This window comes from Lates calcarifer, linkage group LG10, assembly GCF_001640805.2.
Source record: "Lates calcarifer isolate ASB-BC8 linkage group LG10, TLL_Latcal_v3, whole genome shotgun sequence".
NCBI lineage: Eukaryota > Metazoa > Chordata > Actinopteri > Centropomidae > Lates > Lates calcarifer.
In genome coordinates this window covers 10,226,247-10,242,332 of record NC_066842.1, presented here as the reverse complement: position 1 = coordinate 10,242,332, position 16,086 = coordinate 10,226,247, and the positions used below count along the sequence as shown (strand labels likewise).

Here is a 16,086-nt window from a genome sequence, read left to right as displayed (position 1 = left end):
GAAACTCTACATAATGAGTATTTAAACACATTTTGATGGCAATATTTTTTTACTTTTACTCAGAATTTTCAATGCACGACTTTTACTTATAATAAAATAATTTAACATGTGGTGTTGCTACTTAAATTGAATAAAGATCTGAATACTTCTTTTGCCATTTTATTTTAGACCAACAGCAGATTTAGTATTTTTACATCATACACAAAGTCATCATTTCAGTCAGACAAAAATGCTAAAGCATTTCCAAGGTCTAGTGTCTAAATTGTGTTTGTCTGTTTGACATTTCTTGTAGTAAAATGACTGCTAATGAGACCAAACAAACAATATAATCATGCCATCTTGAGCTCTGGGAAATTGTGATGGCATATTTCCACCATTTCCAGACACAGACCAACAGAAAACAAACAGCAGTTTAATCGATAACGAAAACAATAATTTTCAATTGCAGCCCAATTATTTTGTTTTTTGGTACCAACTGCTGTTTTTTTCTGATAGAGTAGTGGCAAAACTGAATATTTATAGCCATATTATCACAATAATTACTTGCATAAGAAACCCATAGAGCTGTCACACAATTCATAAGCAGCCAACTAAACATTTACGTTGCTTGGCAACCCAAGATCCTGAGAATATAGCATTGCCAAAGAGAAGGAAACTCCATTGGTTCTGTGTGGTCGTTGGATCCATTTCCTGTCATGCATCAGCTCAGATTATCTGTAACCTATTTCTGATCCTGGCAATTCTCAGTGATGATCATCTCATGATGCACCGCTTCCTGTTGAAGGCAGTGGTTTTCTTGATGATAATACCACATTCACAAAGCACACTACTTGCCACAACATTCCCTATATTCATATAGGATTAAATCAGATATATACCCAACAGCCACAAGATTAAAATTAGTGACTAGTTTTTACTGTTGTGGCTGACTGGTGTATATGTGAGATTAATGGAGCTCTTAGGGATAATCATCAACAGGCTTTGTTCATGACCAGAATCAAAAAAAGCACCCAATTCATGTTTTTCAGTCTTTCTGTTGAGGTTTCTTTTTTATGACACTTAATTAGCAGCAAAATCTTATCAGTCATTTCTTCTGTCTCTTTATTCCAGACGAGCTCCTCTGGCTCCAGTAGCCTCCACGTGACACACCTCCACATCAGCCCCCAGTTTCTGCAGCTCATCCAGCCAGATCTGTTGCTTCTGGGACAGCCGGTCATTGGGCCCCTTTACCTCCACCAACTACAACAACAAGACAACCCATGTCACGGGCCAATATCCAGTATAATCCATGTGATCAAACATGAAATAATCAGGTGCCACAGAGAGTGTGAATCCATAGATAAAGGAAAACATCTAATTCAAACAGCTGGGATGTGATGTGATCTCACCTTGTAGGTGTTATTTGAGGTGTTCCACACCACTAGATCAGGCAAACCTCCACGGCAGTGTCTATAGTCTTTTGACATTCTTACTATTACTCCTCCTAAGAAGGCTCCACCCAGGCAAGACACGAGTGACTGCAAATGCATAGCAGTCGTTATGTTAATACCATGTTAGTACTTATAATAACACTTGTAAATAAATATCTAATCATGGTCATTTACAGAGGTCTAGTCATTCAAGTCGTACTTTGCATCTCCTATCCCACTGTAACTATACACAATGTAAGAACAATTATTATACATACGTAGCATTTATATAATAGATGTGATATACAGTGGCTTCAGAAAGTATTCAAACCCCTCACCTTTTGCACACTTTATTGTGTTGCAGATTTCATTTTAAATTGATAAAACTGCCATTTTGCTCAACAATCTTCAAATTATAATCACAAGTGAAAAAATGTTTTTTGAAATTTTTGGAAAATTTACTAAAAATCAAAATCTGCAGTACCTGATTTTCGCAGCATTTACAGCTCGGTTTAGTCTCTATCAGCTTTAACACCTGAATTTGCCAGCTCTAGGAAATTTCCTGATGGTTCCAGGCTTTCATTTCACAATTATTAACACCACTCTGCCCCTGAGAACACTCAAAGCTTTGCTCCAATTTTATCACAGAGTTCTACAGAGTGTTTATTTGATTTCATGGCCTGGCTTTTGTCATGACATGCAGCATGAATTATGAGACCTTACATATGCAGGTGTGTATATTTCCAAAGTATAACATGTCCATTCAATTTACCACAAGTTGACTCCAGTCAAGACACATCCACACAAGACACATGTCAAGGGAAACTGAGTATTCAATTTGTCATTATTGGTGAACACTGGTGGACAGAACTGTTTTATCCAATTATCAAATGACATATAAAACACAATTAAGTATGCTAAAAGTGTAGGGGTCTGAATACTTTGTGAGGCCTTTATATATTTACAAGAATGACAGTAAATACCTGTGCCTGTTGAAGGGATGAGAAACGCTCCCAGTTTACCAGTGAGCACACTTTACCCTCCTGTGAGGTCCACACATCCTCCAACATGCTGTGTAGTGTCTCCACAGACGCCCCACTGACTAACTGAACACGAGAATCAATCGCCTCCTTTCTGTTCTCGTAGAAACAGTCAGTATAAAGGTCCAGTGGACACGTCTGTGATGAGGGGAAACAAACAAGTTAAACTTGTACAGATACACGGTTTTCAACAAAACTTATACAGAGCTCACTTTACCTGGTATGGGTTTCGGAAAACGTCTGGAATACCCTCCATAAAAATGATATCCCACAGCAAAAGGGCAAATAATGTTGAGAATGTTGAACCCTCACCATGGATCCCTGTTGCATTAAAAAATGACAGTATATTGTTCCTGGGATCAGAGGATATCCAAATGCTTTTACTTTTGGGTAGGAGAAGAAAAGTTGTTTACCTTGGTCAAAACCCTGTTGGCGGTAATGTGCTAAAGACAGTTCCTCCACAGAACATATTACAGTGGCATCAGCACTCTCTGTGCCCTCTCCGTTCGCTGGTAAAAGAAACCTAGATTTCCCCATGCCTCCCTCATGAGGAAACAGCTGTCCTCGGATTGTCACCTGCAGACAAAAGCACAAATTCTAATCTTTTACTGTCACACACCCAACAATGAGCACAAAAGTGATTTTTCCAAGAAAGCCCAAACTCACATGCTTGACATCTTGGACATGAACAGTGGGTAAGTCTCTGAGTTGCAGGCGATACTTCTTGAAGCTGGCAGACTCTTTCATCCTAACAGCTCTCTGATGCAGGGAGAGTTTATGTCCTGTTCGTACCAGAGAGTCTGACAGCCCATCTCTAATTGCACAAATAGCCTGGGGGCAATGGGAAAAGACCAGCAGTCAAACAAATGAAAACACAACATCCATTACTGAGCACAATGTCATGTAAAGAGATAAATGATGAAAATGTCTCTCAGGAGGTGAGTAGAACCGCAGACACCGGTGCTCACTTGCTCTGGTTTTTTGAGGTGCTGGTGAAGGTTTAGTGCTAGTCTGTCCCACCATCGCCCTCGGCTGTCAAGACAGTAAACAGACTGCAACAGTAAGGACCGCAGCTCCTCTACTGCCTCCTGTAACAAAAAAGTCACATCTTCAATAATGACATACTTCATAAATAGTTCAATTTGTGTGAGAGTGTGAGTGGATCAGGTCACCAAACCTCATACTGGCGTAGCCTCTGCAAGATCTCAACCCCTCTGGATAAGATTCGAGTGTAAGCCCATCCTGTGGTGAAGCTGCGCAGGAACACAGGCAGCTCTTCCTGATGACTATCCAACACAATAATAATGTTACCATGAAGCAATCACAAGGGACTCTGTGTTTTAGAGAGAAAGATATAAACAGATTGATGTGCTCATTACCTGAGGTCATGGCTTTTCCTCAGCTCCTGCCAGGCACTTTTGGCTGCAGTGTAAAGCTCTAGGGCCTCCTCCCACTGACCTGCCTGCATAGCTGAGATTACCTCTTGCAGGGATCGCATGGATGCTTCATATCTGGTGGGATGGATGGAATCATGAGTGTATAATTTTTGCCTATCCGGCTTAAATAAAACACAAACTCAATTTAGCTCTTTAGGCAGGCCCTCACCTGATCAGGTCCTCTCTGTCCTGGAACACCTTGGCTCTACGTTGCACCGTGTAGTCCGGGAAGGCCAGACGTCCTGAGTTGACCAACAGGATGGTGAAAAGCTGGTTCTGCCCGCCAGCCGCCATCTCCTCCTCATCCATGGTGTCGGTCAGAGAAAAGAGCAGCAGGATGCGAGAGAAGACAGCCCGAGGACCACGACAGAGGCGCACACAGGAACCTGCAAGCTGCTTTGCCCTTTTGAGGATGACAGCCTTAGTGTTGTTCTGTACAGGGGTGAAAGAGAAGAGGGACTTTTGCCTGCTCAGACGAAGAAGCCCGTCCACTAGCTGCTGTTTCTGAGTCCCAGAACTGCCCAAATGGAAGGTCTTAGCCAGAGCTTTGAGTTCAGGAGCAGGCAGGAGATCCAGAGCCTCTCCTAGGTCCTCAAGATCATTCTCTTTGAGATGCAAAAATCAACATAGGTGGGTATTAACAGGAGAAAAAATAATGTACATGGTGTTTGAGAAGGATAATACACATACTTTGTGCTCCAGGTGTTACTAGTTACACACTAACTCTATCAATCCATCTAATGTCTAAGCAGTCACAAAAAATAAGTGCAGGAGGAATATGAATATGCAGCCTTCAACAGCATAATAATACATGTGTCAGCAATTTAAGAGGCTTCAGCTAACTCAGCCAGAGATGTTGTCAAACATTGAAAAGATTTAGGCATCATTTACCTGTCTCTAGAAAACCGCTCTGAGCCAGCTCCTGGGCAACAGGTCCAAGATCACTGCATATCTCCACATAATCTAGTTTATTTACTTGTAGCCACTTCAGCTTCCTCTGAAAGAGCCTCACATAGAGCTTCTGCCCCATGACTTTTTAATAGAGAAGAGGACACATGTGAACAATTAAACCTGATTCCACTATCATTAAAAAAAATACAATAACCGAATGATATCCCAGCATACCTGATAGTTTCTCAAATGCATGTATGAGTGACATATCATCCTGGTTAAACAGAGCCCTATCGTCCTCATTCTCCAAGACAGCCTGTAACACGGTCCGGAAGTTATGGAGGTAGTAGGGAAGTCGTGGTGGATGAAGGCTCTCGACAGCCTGGTCACCGATGGTTTGCTGAGAGACGAACTCTGGTAGCGAATCACTACTGCTGACTGCAGCACTTTTCTTATCACCTTCCTCTGAAATCAGAGGGAGGTCACAAGAAATGGTAGAAGGCACCTCAGTTTTATGCCAGTCCATATCTCCTGCTTCTGCCTTATTCTCACTAGACAACACCTCCTCTGGCTCCTTGTTCCCCTCAAATTTTGCTTTCTTTCTGAAACCAGACGCCTTGCCATCGGGAGTTGTTTCCTTTTTCCTCTTTGCTAGTTTTGAAGAAGAAGTAGACCGTAACTTTGGAGTGACTAGTTTTTGGAAAGTCTCTGGTGTAGGTGTTTTCTGATTAAGTACTTTTTCTGAACATAATAGGTCTCCCACTGCTGTTGGAGTCTCAGCACTGGTTTCTGTCAGGTCAATAACTGTCACACAATCTTTTTTGTCCTCTAAACTCTGAATCAGAACATTTTCCTTCTGGGAGCTGCTGAGTGTCGCAGGAGGATCGCTCTCCTTTTCAAAGTGCACTGTTGCATGTTTACCATCTGTCTTTGTCCTTTCAGGTACCTTATGACACTTTCTAGATAACTTGGAGGAGAGGCTTCCCAGGTCAATCGTCCTAACCACAGTTTTGCTGTTTATCTCACGTGGTGGCAGTTGAGAGTTATTCTTTTTGAAATAAGGACTGGTCTTGGTCTCTTTGACCCCTTCTTCTTCTTCTTCTTCCTTTTTTCGATCCAGCTCTGGGGACTTTGGGGGATTCCTTCTGGGTGACAGCTGGGTGCTTGGCACAACACTATTACTTGCTGAGGCGGCACTGCTGTCTCCTCTCTCAAAGTTCTGACATTGCAAATCAATGTGCTCATTGATCCTGAATCTTGGTACCAACTGGCCACACAGGGGGCAGGCCAGCTTAGATGGAGGCTGGCTGCTGAAGAACGAGGTGATTGGAGTCGTGGTGGCATCGCTGGCAGATATCCCAGCGGTGACACTGCCTTTCCTCTTGCTCTTTGTCAACGACAGACTTCGCCTGAGTTTGTCTTTGTTCGCTCTTCCGGTCATGATGCAGGTGGCTGTGGTGTGGCTCGATGAAAACGTCTTTAGCTTTTCTTTGTTGCATGCTCAGAGGTGAGTTATCAGCGCTGACAATGCTGTAGCTCTGTTTAGCTAACTTAAAAGCTAACCTCGTTCAGAAATAAACACATTAACACGTTTTTTATCGTCACATATATGCAGCTTTTGGAGTTTCACAGTGTCATTATATAAAACGCCTAAATTGTACATTAAAAAAACGGTCAGTGGTTCAATCCATTGGTTAACATACCGGTGGCTTTTTGGTAACAGAGGAGCTGCATGATAACAATCCCGCTTCTCAGGCTTAACCAGAGGAGCTCAGAGCGCCTGTTAGGCTGACATAATCGATCCCAGTTGCATCGATATTTTCTCAATTCCTTAAATGAATAAACGCAGAAATAAATAAATACTATAGTCCTGGATGTAAAACATTTATGTGTAGATATTTTTTGGACTAAATTTAATTATAAGTACCCTTTGAAACATATGCACAACACAATTTTTACATTCTTAATTACACATAGACTTACTGTTAAATATATGAGCCATATATAAGAAATACATGCTTTAAATTAAAACGTAAGCGTATGTTTGACTCTGTATTCATTACGCCTCTCCCAGTGTTTTGTGTTGGGGAGCAGAGCAGTGAGCACATGATGGGGGGTGTATTTCCTACACAGGTTCCTGGGCTGCTGTGCGGCTTTTATTCAAAAATCACCATTCCGGAGAGCAATCTGATCTGATCAGCACACAGGGCATTTCACAAGGAGGGCCGCCGGCAGGACTGATGTTGGTGAGTGCAACGCTAGATTTATCAATGCATGGATGGGAAACAAAATGTTATAGTGATGCATATAGGCCTATCCGGCGTGCGGTAACAGGGCTGAGGACAATGCTGGATGTGCTCCTGTGGTACAACATCAGCCCATAAGCTGGATGTCAGCATGGTGCAGTCTCGATGCTTCAAATCAAGGTCGATGTGAATTGCAGCAGCAACAGCAGCAGGATAATATGATGCTTCCAGATGGTGAAAGCAGCAGAGTGTGCGTGCGCGTGTGTGTGTGTTTGTGTGTGTGGAGGGAGTCAGCTCCATTAATGCGTGCTATATGCGCTACGAAACCATATATCCGATTATCGTATCGATATTTAGGCAGATGGGAGTGCGGCGTCCACTTGTGGGGAAATCGGAGCAACCACAACAACCACCCCTGCAGCTGCGGCAAAAGTTCGGCGTAGTGGGTTTATAAAATACCACCACAAATACGTAAAGGGCAGGGCAAAATGCGTGGAGTCTAATACACCGAGCCGCAGTTTAAAGACTATAATGAGCCTTATTGTTTTTAATTAGCGGTTCAGCACCATGGAGAGGTCAGGATTAGATCTGCTTGGTTTGTTATAGGTTTTTGTTTTCGTAATGCCATAATCTCAGTTGCATTATCACCCGATCGGTGCCGCGAATGGTTGGGATTTACTGTGTTTAGTGTGGTAAATCATATCCGAAAAGCTGGAGACTAAACAGCACAGTCGAACTGTTTTTCCCAGTTCAGACACAAGCTCAGATGCTTCATGTTTAGAGGAGGGTTTTGATGATGACATGATCAGACTGGGCGTGTAGCACAGCCACTCTGCTCAGTGTGATAGCTCCAATACATTCAGTGCTAATCAAGTGATACAGCTCTTATTACCCGGCTGAGAACACCGTTATCACATCTCAGGGGGTGTTTTGCTTTTCTAATGTTTAACATCATAAGAGAGATGAAAAATGGATTTGATGGAGCCTGGGAATTCAAAAGGTCCTCCTTAGAATATAAAATATTCGTCCTAAATTTATAAGAATATATGTAAAATTAATAGGATTTTTTGTTTATTTTGTTGAACTGATGAATAATCCTTATTACAACACATTTTTGGTGTATGTTGTATATGTTTAGTATTGTAGGGCTGCAATTAACTATTATTTTCATTATAAATTAATTATCTTCTTGATCAATAAATGAATAGTTCACAGAAAGTAGTTAAATATGCACATCCATATCGACTTTAAATTTTTTTTTTTTGTCCAAACTCAATCAACTTAAATCAAAAAGTCAAAGATATTCAAATGACAAGAAAACTGGCAAATATTCACATTTGACATCCTGAAACCAGTGAGCGTTGAAATGCAAATAAATGATTATCAGAATAGTTGATTGATGCAGATGATTTCTGTTAATCGACTAATTATTAATTATTATCAATTAACTGACTAATAGTTTCAGCTGCATAGTACTGTGTGACTGATTAAAATAATTCAGAAAAGAGATGTTTCCCACCAACTGTGTTTGCATTGAACTATGGTGTCATCTGTTCATTTGCCAATACATAGATTGTTTTGTTGTGCCTTAGTCCAAGGCAACCATTCATTCAAAGATGCTATTCAGATGTCAAAAGGATGACGTACTATTCCACAGACAGCATTCTCAGAGGACATACTGTAAGTCATGAATCATAAATCTGGTAACGACACTATCCACATTATGTGAATTTTTCAGGGACAGTTCTTTGTAAGTACTTTAAAGTACTAATCCTAACACTGACATAACATAAAATCAACTAACATAAAAAATAAACATCACTTGCTGCTGGCCTGACTCACTTAAATCAGGTTTCCTGTTTCCTGCTGGACATCAAGACAAAATTAGAGCAGACACAACAAAGCAAGATGACAGATAACAGACAACATCAGCAGTCAGGACTGAAATGGTGCGTGTGGGAGTCGATGGTGTAGAAATAATGGATGAATGTAAATTAGTATGACTTTAATAAGTGGCTGCTGTTTGTCCTTGAAACAAGGTTTGTTCTGTGTTTGTTTAAACTGTGAAACAAAGACATTCATTAAGATATGATGGGGGATGTTTTTGTGAAAGTGAAGAAAATAATTGCTGACTGTAAGTCATTTAAATCTGGTACAGTGTGAAGTGTTTGAGAGCTTCTCTGCTAGTGTGCTGTAGTGTAAACAAGCAAAGAGGGTGTTTTGTGGCTTAAATGAAATCTTAATGGCTACATAATTTGTGTATTTACAGACGAGAAAAAGGCCTGTGAAACCCTCTGATAGTTAATTTCTTTTAGTTCCAATGAATGAATTCATGTGAGCTCAGTCATAAAACTCATGATTTGTTCAGTGATTTTTCTGTTAGTGTGCAGGCAGTAAGCAGTAGGAGAATGTCGAGAGTATGAGTGAAGATGTGCTATTGAAAATGTCAAGTGAAAATTTACAGATAGCATAATGCAAAAATAAAATGTTGGTTATCTATTAATGTTCACAGGGTTGAGGTTACTGGGCTCACAGGGCCAGTTATGGCTCATGGTAAGAGGCCAGGAGCCATTTCCAAAATATTGGCTCCCAGCCCTCCACCGTGCCCCGGTCCAGGACTCGCGAAACAGAGCCAAGAGGAGCGGCGAGGTTTGGTGAAGGAGGCGTCTGAGCAACCACCTGGCACCTTGAAGGATAACAACAATGACCAGCTGACTCCTGCTTCTGCAAATCACTATTACATGAGTTGTGACCCTAGTCCTGAGGACATGGAGGACACCTGCTCTGAGTATGACAACGTGGGCTCTGATGTCGAGCAGGACTATGATGAGGTTCTGCATCTGAACAGAGAGGGCATGGTGGACATGAGGTATTACAAGCAGTACTGTCCTGAGGATGGCGGCTATATAAAGCATGCAGGAGGTGATAATATTAACGAGAACAGCAGTGCTGTCGACCAGTTCTCTCCCCGGGCTCGTCATAGCACAGAAATATGTGAGGGATCGCAATCTGACACTAAGCCTCATAAGATGGGCCATCGCTTTAGGTCACATTGTACGACGATCGCTGGGGATGAAGCAGAGAGGGAGGTGGAAAAGGGCCAGGAGAACAGGTTCTTCTTCAGTGACGGAGATGAGATAGAAGAGGTGCTGGATGGGGCCAAATTCATAGAGGATTTAGAGGAGACAGAGAACAGCGTTCAAAGACCGACCAGCCTTTATCAGGGCAATGATAATGAAAGAATTACAAAGGGAGGCGATGAAAGGGAGAGAGAGGATGACACTCGACTTACAAGAAACCATACTATCCAAGGAGCCAGTAAGAAGTGTGAGTCATCTCACGTGGGTTCAAAGGAGAAGGAGAGGCAGAGTAAAGGACGAGGGAGGAGGGGAACAGGAGAGGATGTCGAGCATATTGTTTCTGGGATCAAAGGATGCACGACCAACAGCACTGAGCAGCGTCCAAAGACTTCGTCAAAGGACTGCAAAAAGGCCGCTGTGCGGACCAAAGCTAGATCTGGCCCCGGTAAGCAGCATCCTCCTCCTCCACCCCGTCATTCCCATGCCCAGCCACCTGCTGAGACCCAGAAGGCCCAGCCTCGTAGAGAGACTCCTCCTGTTCCCAGACCCAGTCCCTCCTCTGCTAACAGCCAGGAGAACGAACCCAGGGTTATCAAGCCATCGCTGGCTCCCCATCACACGCCAGAACAACAGAGGGAGCCTCTTGAGGAGAGGCAGAGACAGCCAGAGAAACCCCAGCAGGTAACCATTGCAAATGGGGCAGATCTTTGTCAGATCTCATCCCCTGTGGCTTGTATTTGTCAATGTTTGCGCCCAGTCTACCATCACTGTGTCCCAGAGTGAATTAAGTAAGATTTTAATTACATGCTTTGCCACAAATAGTCCTTGTCCCCACTTTTTCCCTGTGGGATTATCATCTACACGGGACAACGGGAAACATTTAAAACTAGACTTGCCCAAGTTAAAGCAGATGTTTGTGTACAGCAGGGTGAGAAGCCAAGCACAGCCGTGATGCCTGAGGACGTGCCAGAGCAGCCGAGGAGGCCTCATTGTTCAGAGCTCATCCCTGCAGAGGAGACCAACACACCCAAGGTGAAGATATATTAAACAACAGCACTTTTCAGCCACAATATGTGATCTGTCAAAGATGTAAATGCAATACTTTAAATTTATTTCCATGTAACTTAATCAGTATTTTTCTTTCTGCATAATTTCATTTCATTTTTCATAATTAAGTTTTTGTAAGCACTATACATGGGCCACAATTCCTACAAATATTTGCTAATATTTCTTGTTACCATTAAAATGTTTCTAAGTCAAACTAATGCCATTTTAACTTATTTTAAAGAAAACACAGGAGGCTACTTCTTTCCCCAGCTTTGAGGATGGTAAATATCTCAGAATATTCTCACATTTTACAGTTTTTATTCATCCCTACAGTGTCTTACAACAAGGGCCTTCTTTGTTTTGCTGCACAGTCCCAGGTCCCTGTGAACCAGAGGATCTTATTGATGGGATCATCTTTGCTGCTAACTACCTTGGCTGCACTCAGGTGTTGTCTGATAAGAATCCATCCAAGTCTGTTCGCATGTCCCAGGCCCATGAAGCTGTCAGTCGTATCAAGGTAACCTGCCTCTTAAGGGATACAGTCATTAACATCCATTGATTTGGTTTATAAATATTTAAACCTGCCATAAGGGTCACCCTATACTCTTTTCCTGTTGGCCTGTTTCAAAAACACATTTGAAACAAATTTGAGGAACAGCTCCATTTTTGGGCTCAGGAAAAATTGATTAGATCTTGGTGGTGCTCTGAATCTGGGATCCTGTTAAGCCTTTTTAATGCCTTTTAAGCTTTAGCTATCAAAGTAACAGAGATGCGGACCTGATTCCAAATCCTAACGGTGTGTGTTCAGGTCTAGGAAATCAAAATTGGTGCATTTGTAAGATACTTGTTCAGCACTGATGGAAGTTTGTATCCCAAAGTACCTTTTACCGTGAGTTTCAGTTAATGAATGGGGTTTTTAAGGGCGTAGCTGTATCTGTATTGCCAGGTGAACTACTTATGCTGTGGAGTAGATTCAGTTTTTTACCACACGGTGGAGCTGTTGCATCTTTTTTGCTCACCTCCTTATGTCAGTGTTTTGATAGTCTTCCATAGCCAGACCTGTCCCTACAGCTCTGTGTGCAGCATTGGAGAATGTGTATGTTTTGACAATGTGAGCTGAAAGTTTGCAATGTGAGATTAAAGGACAGAAATATGACATGTCTGAGTAAAATAATATGTTGTTTCTTTAAAAGAGCCAGGATGAAGACTCTCAAATGATGACAGAGGTGGACCTGTTCATCTCCACAAAAGCTGTCAAAGTGCTGAATGCTGACACACAGGTTAGTAACTCTTAGATCTGTGTGCGTTGAATCTATTTTCAGACATAACGAGCGCTGATTGTGATTCTTTTTGCTCCACACAGGAGACAATGATGGACAGTGCCTTGCGTACCATCTCCTATATCGCTGACATTGGTAGCATTGTGGTTCTGATGGCTCGGAGGCGCATGTCTCAGGCTTCATCAGAGGATTTTTCAGAATCTCCCGATTCTGCCAGCGAGGGGAAGTCTCAGTACAGGATGATCTGCTATGTCTTTGAGTCAGAGGATGTGAGTGTTTGCAGCTTAACTGTGCGTACGTTTTTAGTTTTGGGTTTATGCTCAAGTTTAGTTTTAGATATTTATTCTGTGGTCACTTAAACCACTGTGATCTTTCTCACCTCCTTGCTGTTGTAAACTGGGATTGCCTTTCTGCTGAGTAGTTTTCCCCAAACGCTTCCCTTCCCCTAGGCACAGCTCATCGCACAGTCCATTGGTCAGGCCTTCAGCGTGGCCTACAGAGAATTCCTGCGAGCCAACGGCATCAACCCAACCGACTTGAGCCAGAAACAATACAGTGACATCATCAACTCCCAGGAAATGTACCACGATGACCTCGTCCATTTCTCAAACTCAGACAACTGTAAAGAGGTACAACATTTTTTATTTGGCTGCAGGTGAAATGTGGATGATGACTGATGGATTTCCCTCAACATAAATAGCTTTTACCAGAATCTCATAGGTGTCATAAATATCAGCAAACATGCTTGAAAAGGATTAGGAATTTTTTTTTCTGTTTACCAGCTGTACGTGGAGAAGCAGAAAGGAGAAAGCCTCGGTGTGGTGATCGTGGAGTCCGGCTGGGGCTCCATTCTGCCCACTGTCATCCTGGCCAGTATGATGAACAGTGGCCCTGCAGCTCGCTCTGGAAAACTCAGTGTTGGGGACCAGATTATGTCCATTAATGACACCAGCCTGGTGGGGCTGCCGCTGGCCACCTGTCAGGGCATCATCAAGGTACGGAGCGTGTCAGGGGAGCTCTAGTCTTTGCATATATTTTGTGTTAAGGGTTTTTGGCCACACTAGAGCCTCTGATGACTCTCAGCATCTTTACTGAGTTATTCCATTTACACAATCAACCACAATAAAACATCACATAAGTTCTTAACAAAACATTAAGGGCTCTCAAAACAGTTTGACCCCCCCCAGCCAGCCTGTGCCCTTCAGCCCCAAGCCCATTGTTCAATGGGTGAAAAAATTTACTTTTATTTTGAAAAAGAAGGCTAAACAATTTCAGACTAGTTAGCAAATGTTGCTCAAACCGGTGTAAGTAGAAATTTTTTTGACACAAACAGAGCTCTATTGCACAGAGGAATATGCTGTATCAGGTTTGCTACACAAGCAGTACCAGTGGTAGGATAAATCCATTGTTACTTTTGGTCCTTTCATTTGATTTGTTATCAGTAAAAAATGTCACTTATCCCTTAAAGTTATTGTTTGATAATGTGTTTTGGGACATGTTCCAGGGTCTGAAGAATCAGGTGAAAGTAAAGCTGAGTATTGTGAGCTGCCCTCCCGTCACCACCGTCCTCATCAAGAGACCTGATCTCAAGTTCCAGCTCGGCTTCAGTGTTCAGAATGGCATTGTGAGTAAGCCCTTGTTAGTGAGTAGCGTGACACCAAACTTTAGGTTGATGTTCGAAATGAATGGTTGGCAACTTCTGAAGAGCACCGCTGTTTTCAAAGAGCGGTGGCTGTGCTATACACGGTGTGCAGTTACACATAAAGTGTCTTTTTCACGCCCTCAGATCTGCAGTCTGATGCGAGGTGGCATTGCAGAGCGAGGCGGCGTTCGTGTTGGACACAGAATCATTGAAATAAATGGTCAGAGTGTTGTTGCCATGGCACACGAGAAGATTGTTCAAACCCTGTCCGTCTCAGTGGGTGAGGTAAGAACACTTGGCCACAAGATGGCAATTTTCAGTGATTACTGCAACACACAGATCACTGAGCCATACAGGCCTTTTAAAGATATACATACAAATTGAGATTTGAGTTTGATTGTATGAGATTGGTTCAATGCCCAGGTTGTACAGTAAACCAATAAAAATCCTTTTTTATCCATCTTTATGGAAAAAAGCTATGTAGTAAGTAAGACTTTTATTTGTGAAGACTTAGTCGGCCAGAAATTAAGCAATTTGTTATTCAATTTATAACAAACTGTCAACTTTAGGAATCTAATTTATTTCCTCTAGCTCAAATCTACTGATTGATGAGATTCTCTCTAACAGTAACCAAATCTGCCTATGAGCACCTCTTAAGATCAGTAGACTTCTGTTACCTGTCGACAGAGGTGCAATTTTCTCCTCTTTCCAGTCTGTATGCTAAACTAAGCTAAGCTAACTGTCCGCTTGTTCACTCCTTGGTCACTCCTATTTACCACACAGGCTTAGGGGGGTCTCGATCTTCTCCTATAACTCTCAGCAACAAAGCTGAGAAATAAATGTATTTCTTTAAGTTATAAATTCAAGCAGAAGGAAACAGATCAGTTTCTAGTCGACAGTTTACCATAAATTACATATTAAATTGCTTAATTCACAGCCAGGCAATTTTTCTCCATCACCCATTCTTGATCTGCTCCACTACTCACACTTTTCAGCAACTGTGAATTTGTTTCTGTGTGTGATTTCCCCCTGATTTCTCCCAGTATATGCCCATTAAACCCATAAAGGCCCATTATTTGTCAGTAATGGATCCAAGGTCTCTTCTGACTCTCTGGTGGCGCAGAAGGGAGTAAATTAGGCCTGGATTCAAGTGATGTGATTACGACTGTGCTTCTATAAATGGGCTCTTAAGTTGACAGCGTAATCGTCACTGCTCCTCTCTTCTCTGCCTCTCTGCCAGATCAACATGAAGACGATGCCCGCTGTGATGTTCAGACTGCTGACAGGACAGGAGACGCCTATCTACATTTAGAGACCCTGCATGGATCAGCCCACTGTAGTTCTGCATGTCTGGCTGTGTGGAGACAGGTGGCTCAGTGGGACGAGGAGAATTTATTTTTCTATCATTTTATTTTTTTTGGCCTCTTGTTGCAATGCTGTAAAGAACATCCAGTTCTCATTTTCAGGTTTTATCTCAAATTACATTGTCATAATGGCCTTACAATGTGAACGCTCTGTCTGTAGTACTGTATGTGAGTTTCTGGTGTTGAAGAGAAGTAGCTTTAAGGTCATGATTATTTTCTTATGAAGAGATAAATTAGTACATTTATTTTTTATTTAGTCATTTTTATAATGTGTATGGAGTTTAAAAATGTACTTCTACTGTAAATACTTTGGATTACTCAAGGACTTGATTGGAAAGGCCATATTACTCTACAGTATATGCATGTTATTATGAAGAATTACTGACCAGGGATTAATTCTCAATCTGACACGATAATCTATTACAGTAAGTATTAAAAGAAGATAATAATATGCTGTACAAAGGCACTAAACTATGTGTATTATGGTGACGCTGAAGGCCAAAGACACACCTACTTTTCAAAGACATACAGTATGGGTGATCATTACCTTTACCAGAACGTACAAGAATGTATCAAAATATACATTACTGAATGAATGTAATGTTGAAACACACTAAGAATACAATCTCACTGCTGAACACTTTCTTTGTT

The 16,086-nt window shown here is 41.9% G+C and overlaps 2 protein-coding genes across 3 annotated transcripts; one reads left to right on the top strand and one right to left on the bottom strand.

Annotated features, from left to right (window-relative positions):
* Nucleotides 1-143: 143 nt before the first annotated feature.
* On the bottom strand, nucleotides 144-6,554 carry fan1 (FANCD2 and FANCI associated nuclease 1). The gene is made up of 12 exons (XM_018666420.2): nucleotides 5,011-6,554; nucleotides 4,777-4,917; nucleotides 4,055-4,490; nucleotides 3,829-3,960; nucleotides 3,627-3,735; nucleotides 3,418-3,537; nucleotides 3,116-3,280; nucleotides 2,863-3,025; nucleotides 2,667-2,770; nucleotides 2,393-2,587; nucleotides 1,389-1,517; nucleotides 144-1,239 (listed from the first exon to the last, which is right to left on the bottom strand). The coding sequence occupies exons 1-12, from the start codon at nucleotides 6,215-6,217 to the stop codon at nucleotides 1,102-1,104; spliced, it is 3,039 nt and encodes a 1,012-aa protein (XP_018521936.1). The 5' UTR covers nucleotides 6,218-6,554; the 3' UTR covers nucleotides 144-1,101.
* Nucleotides 6,184-16,075, top strand: apba2a (amyloid beta (A4) precursor protein-binding, family A, member 2a). Of its 2 annotated transcripts, none has more exons than XM_018666422.2 (13): nucleotides 6,184-6,283; nucleotides 6,910-7,022; nucleotides 9,535-10,783; nucleotides 11,030-11,134; nucleotides 11,391-11,430; nucleotides 11,521-11,666; nucleotides 12,343-12,429; nucleotides 12,513-12,698; nucleotides 12,879-13,058; nucleotides 13,212-13,424; nucleotides 13,934-14,053; nucleotides 14,216-14,356; nucleotides 15,312-16,075. In XM_018666422.2, the coding sequence occupies exons 3-13, from the start codon at nucleotides 9,566-9,568 to the stop codon at nucleotides 15,381-15,383; spliced, it is 2,508 nt and encodes an 835-aa protein (XP_018521938.1). In that variant the 5' UTR covers nucleotides 6,184-6,283; nucleotides 6,910-7,022; nucleotides 9,535-9,565; the 3' UTR covers nucleotides 15,384-16,075. The 2 variants fall into 2 exon arrangements, with proteins under 2 accessions (XP_018521938.1, XP_018521937.1); XM_018666421.2 differs by having other exon boundaries at nucleotides 11,027-11,134.
* Nucleotides 16,076-16,086: the final 11 nt, after the last annotated feature.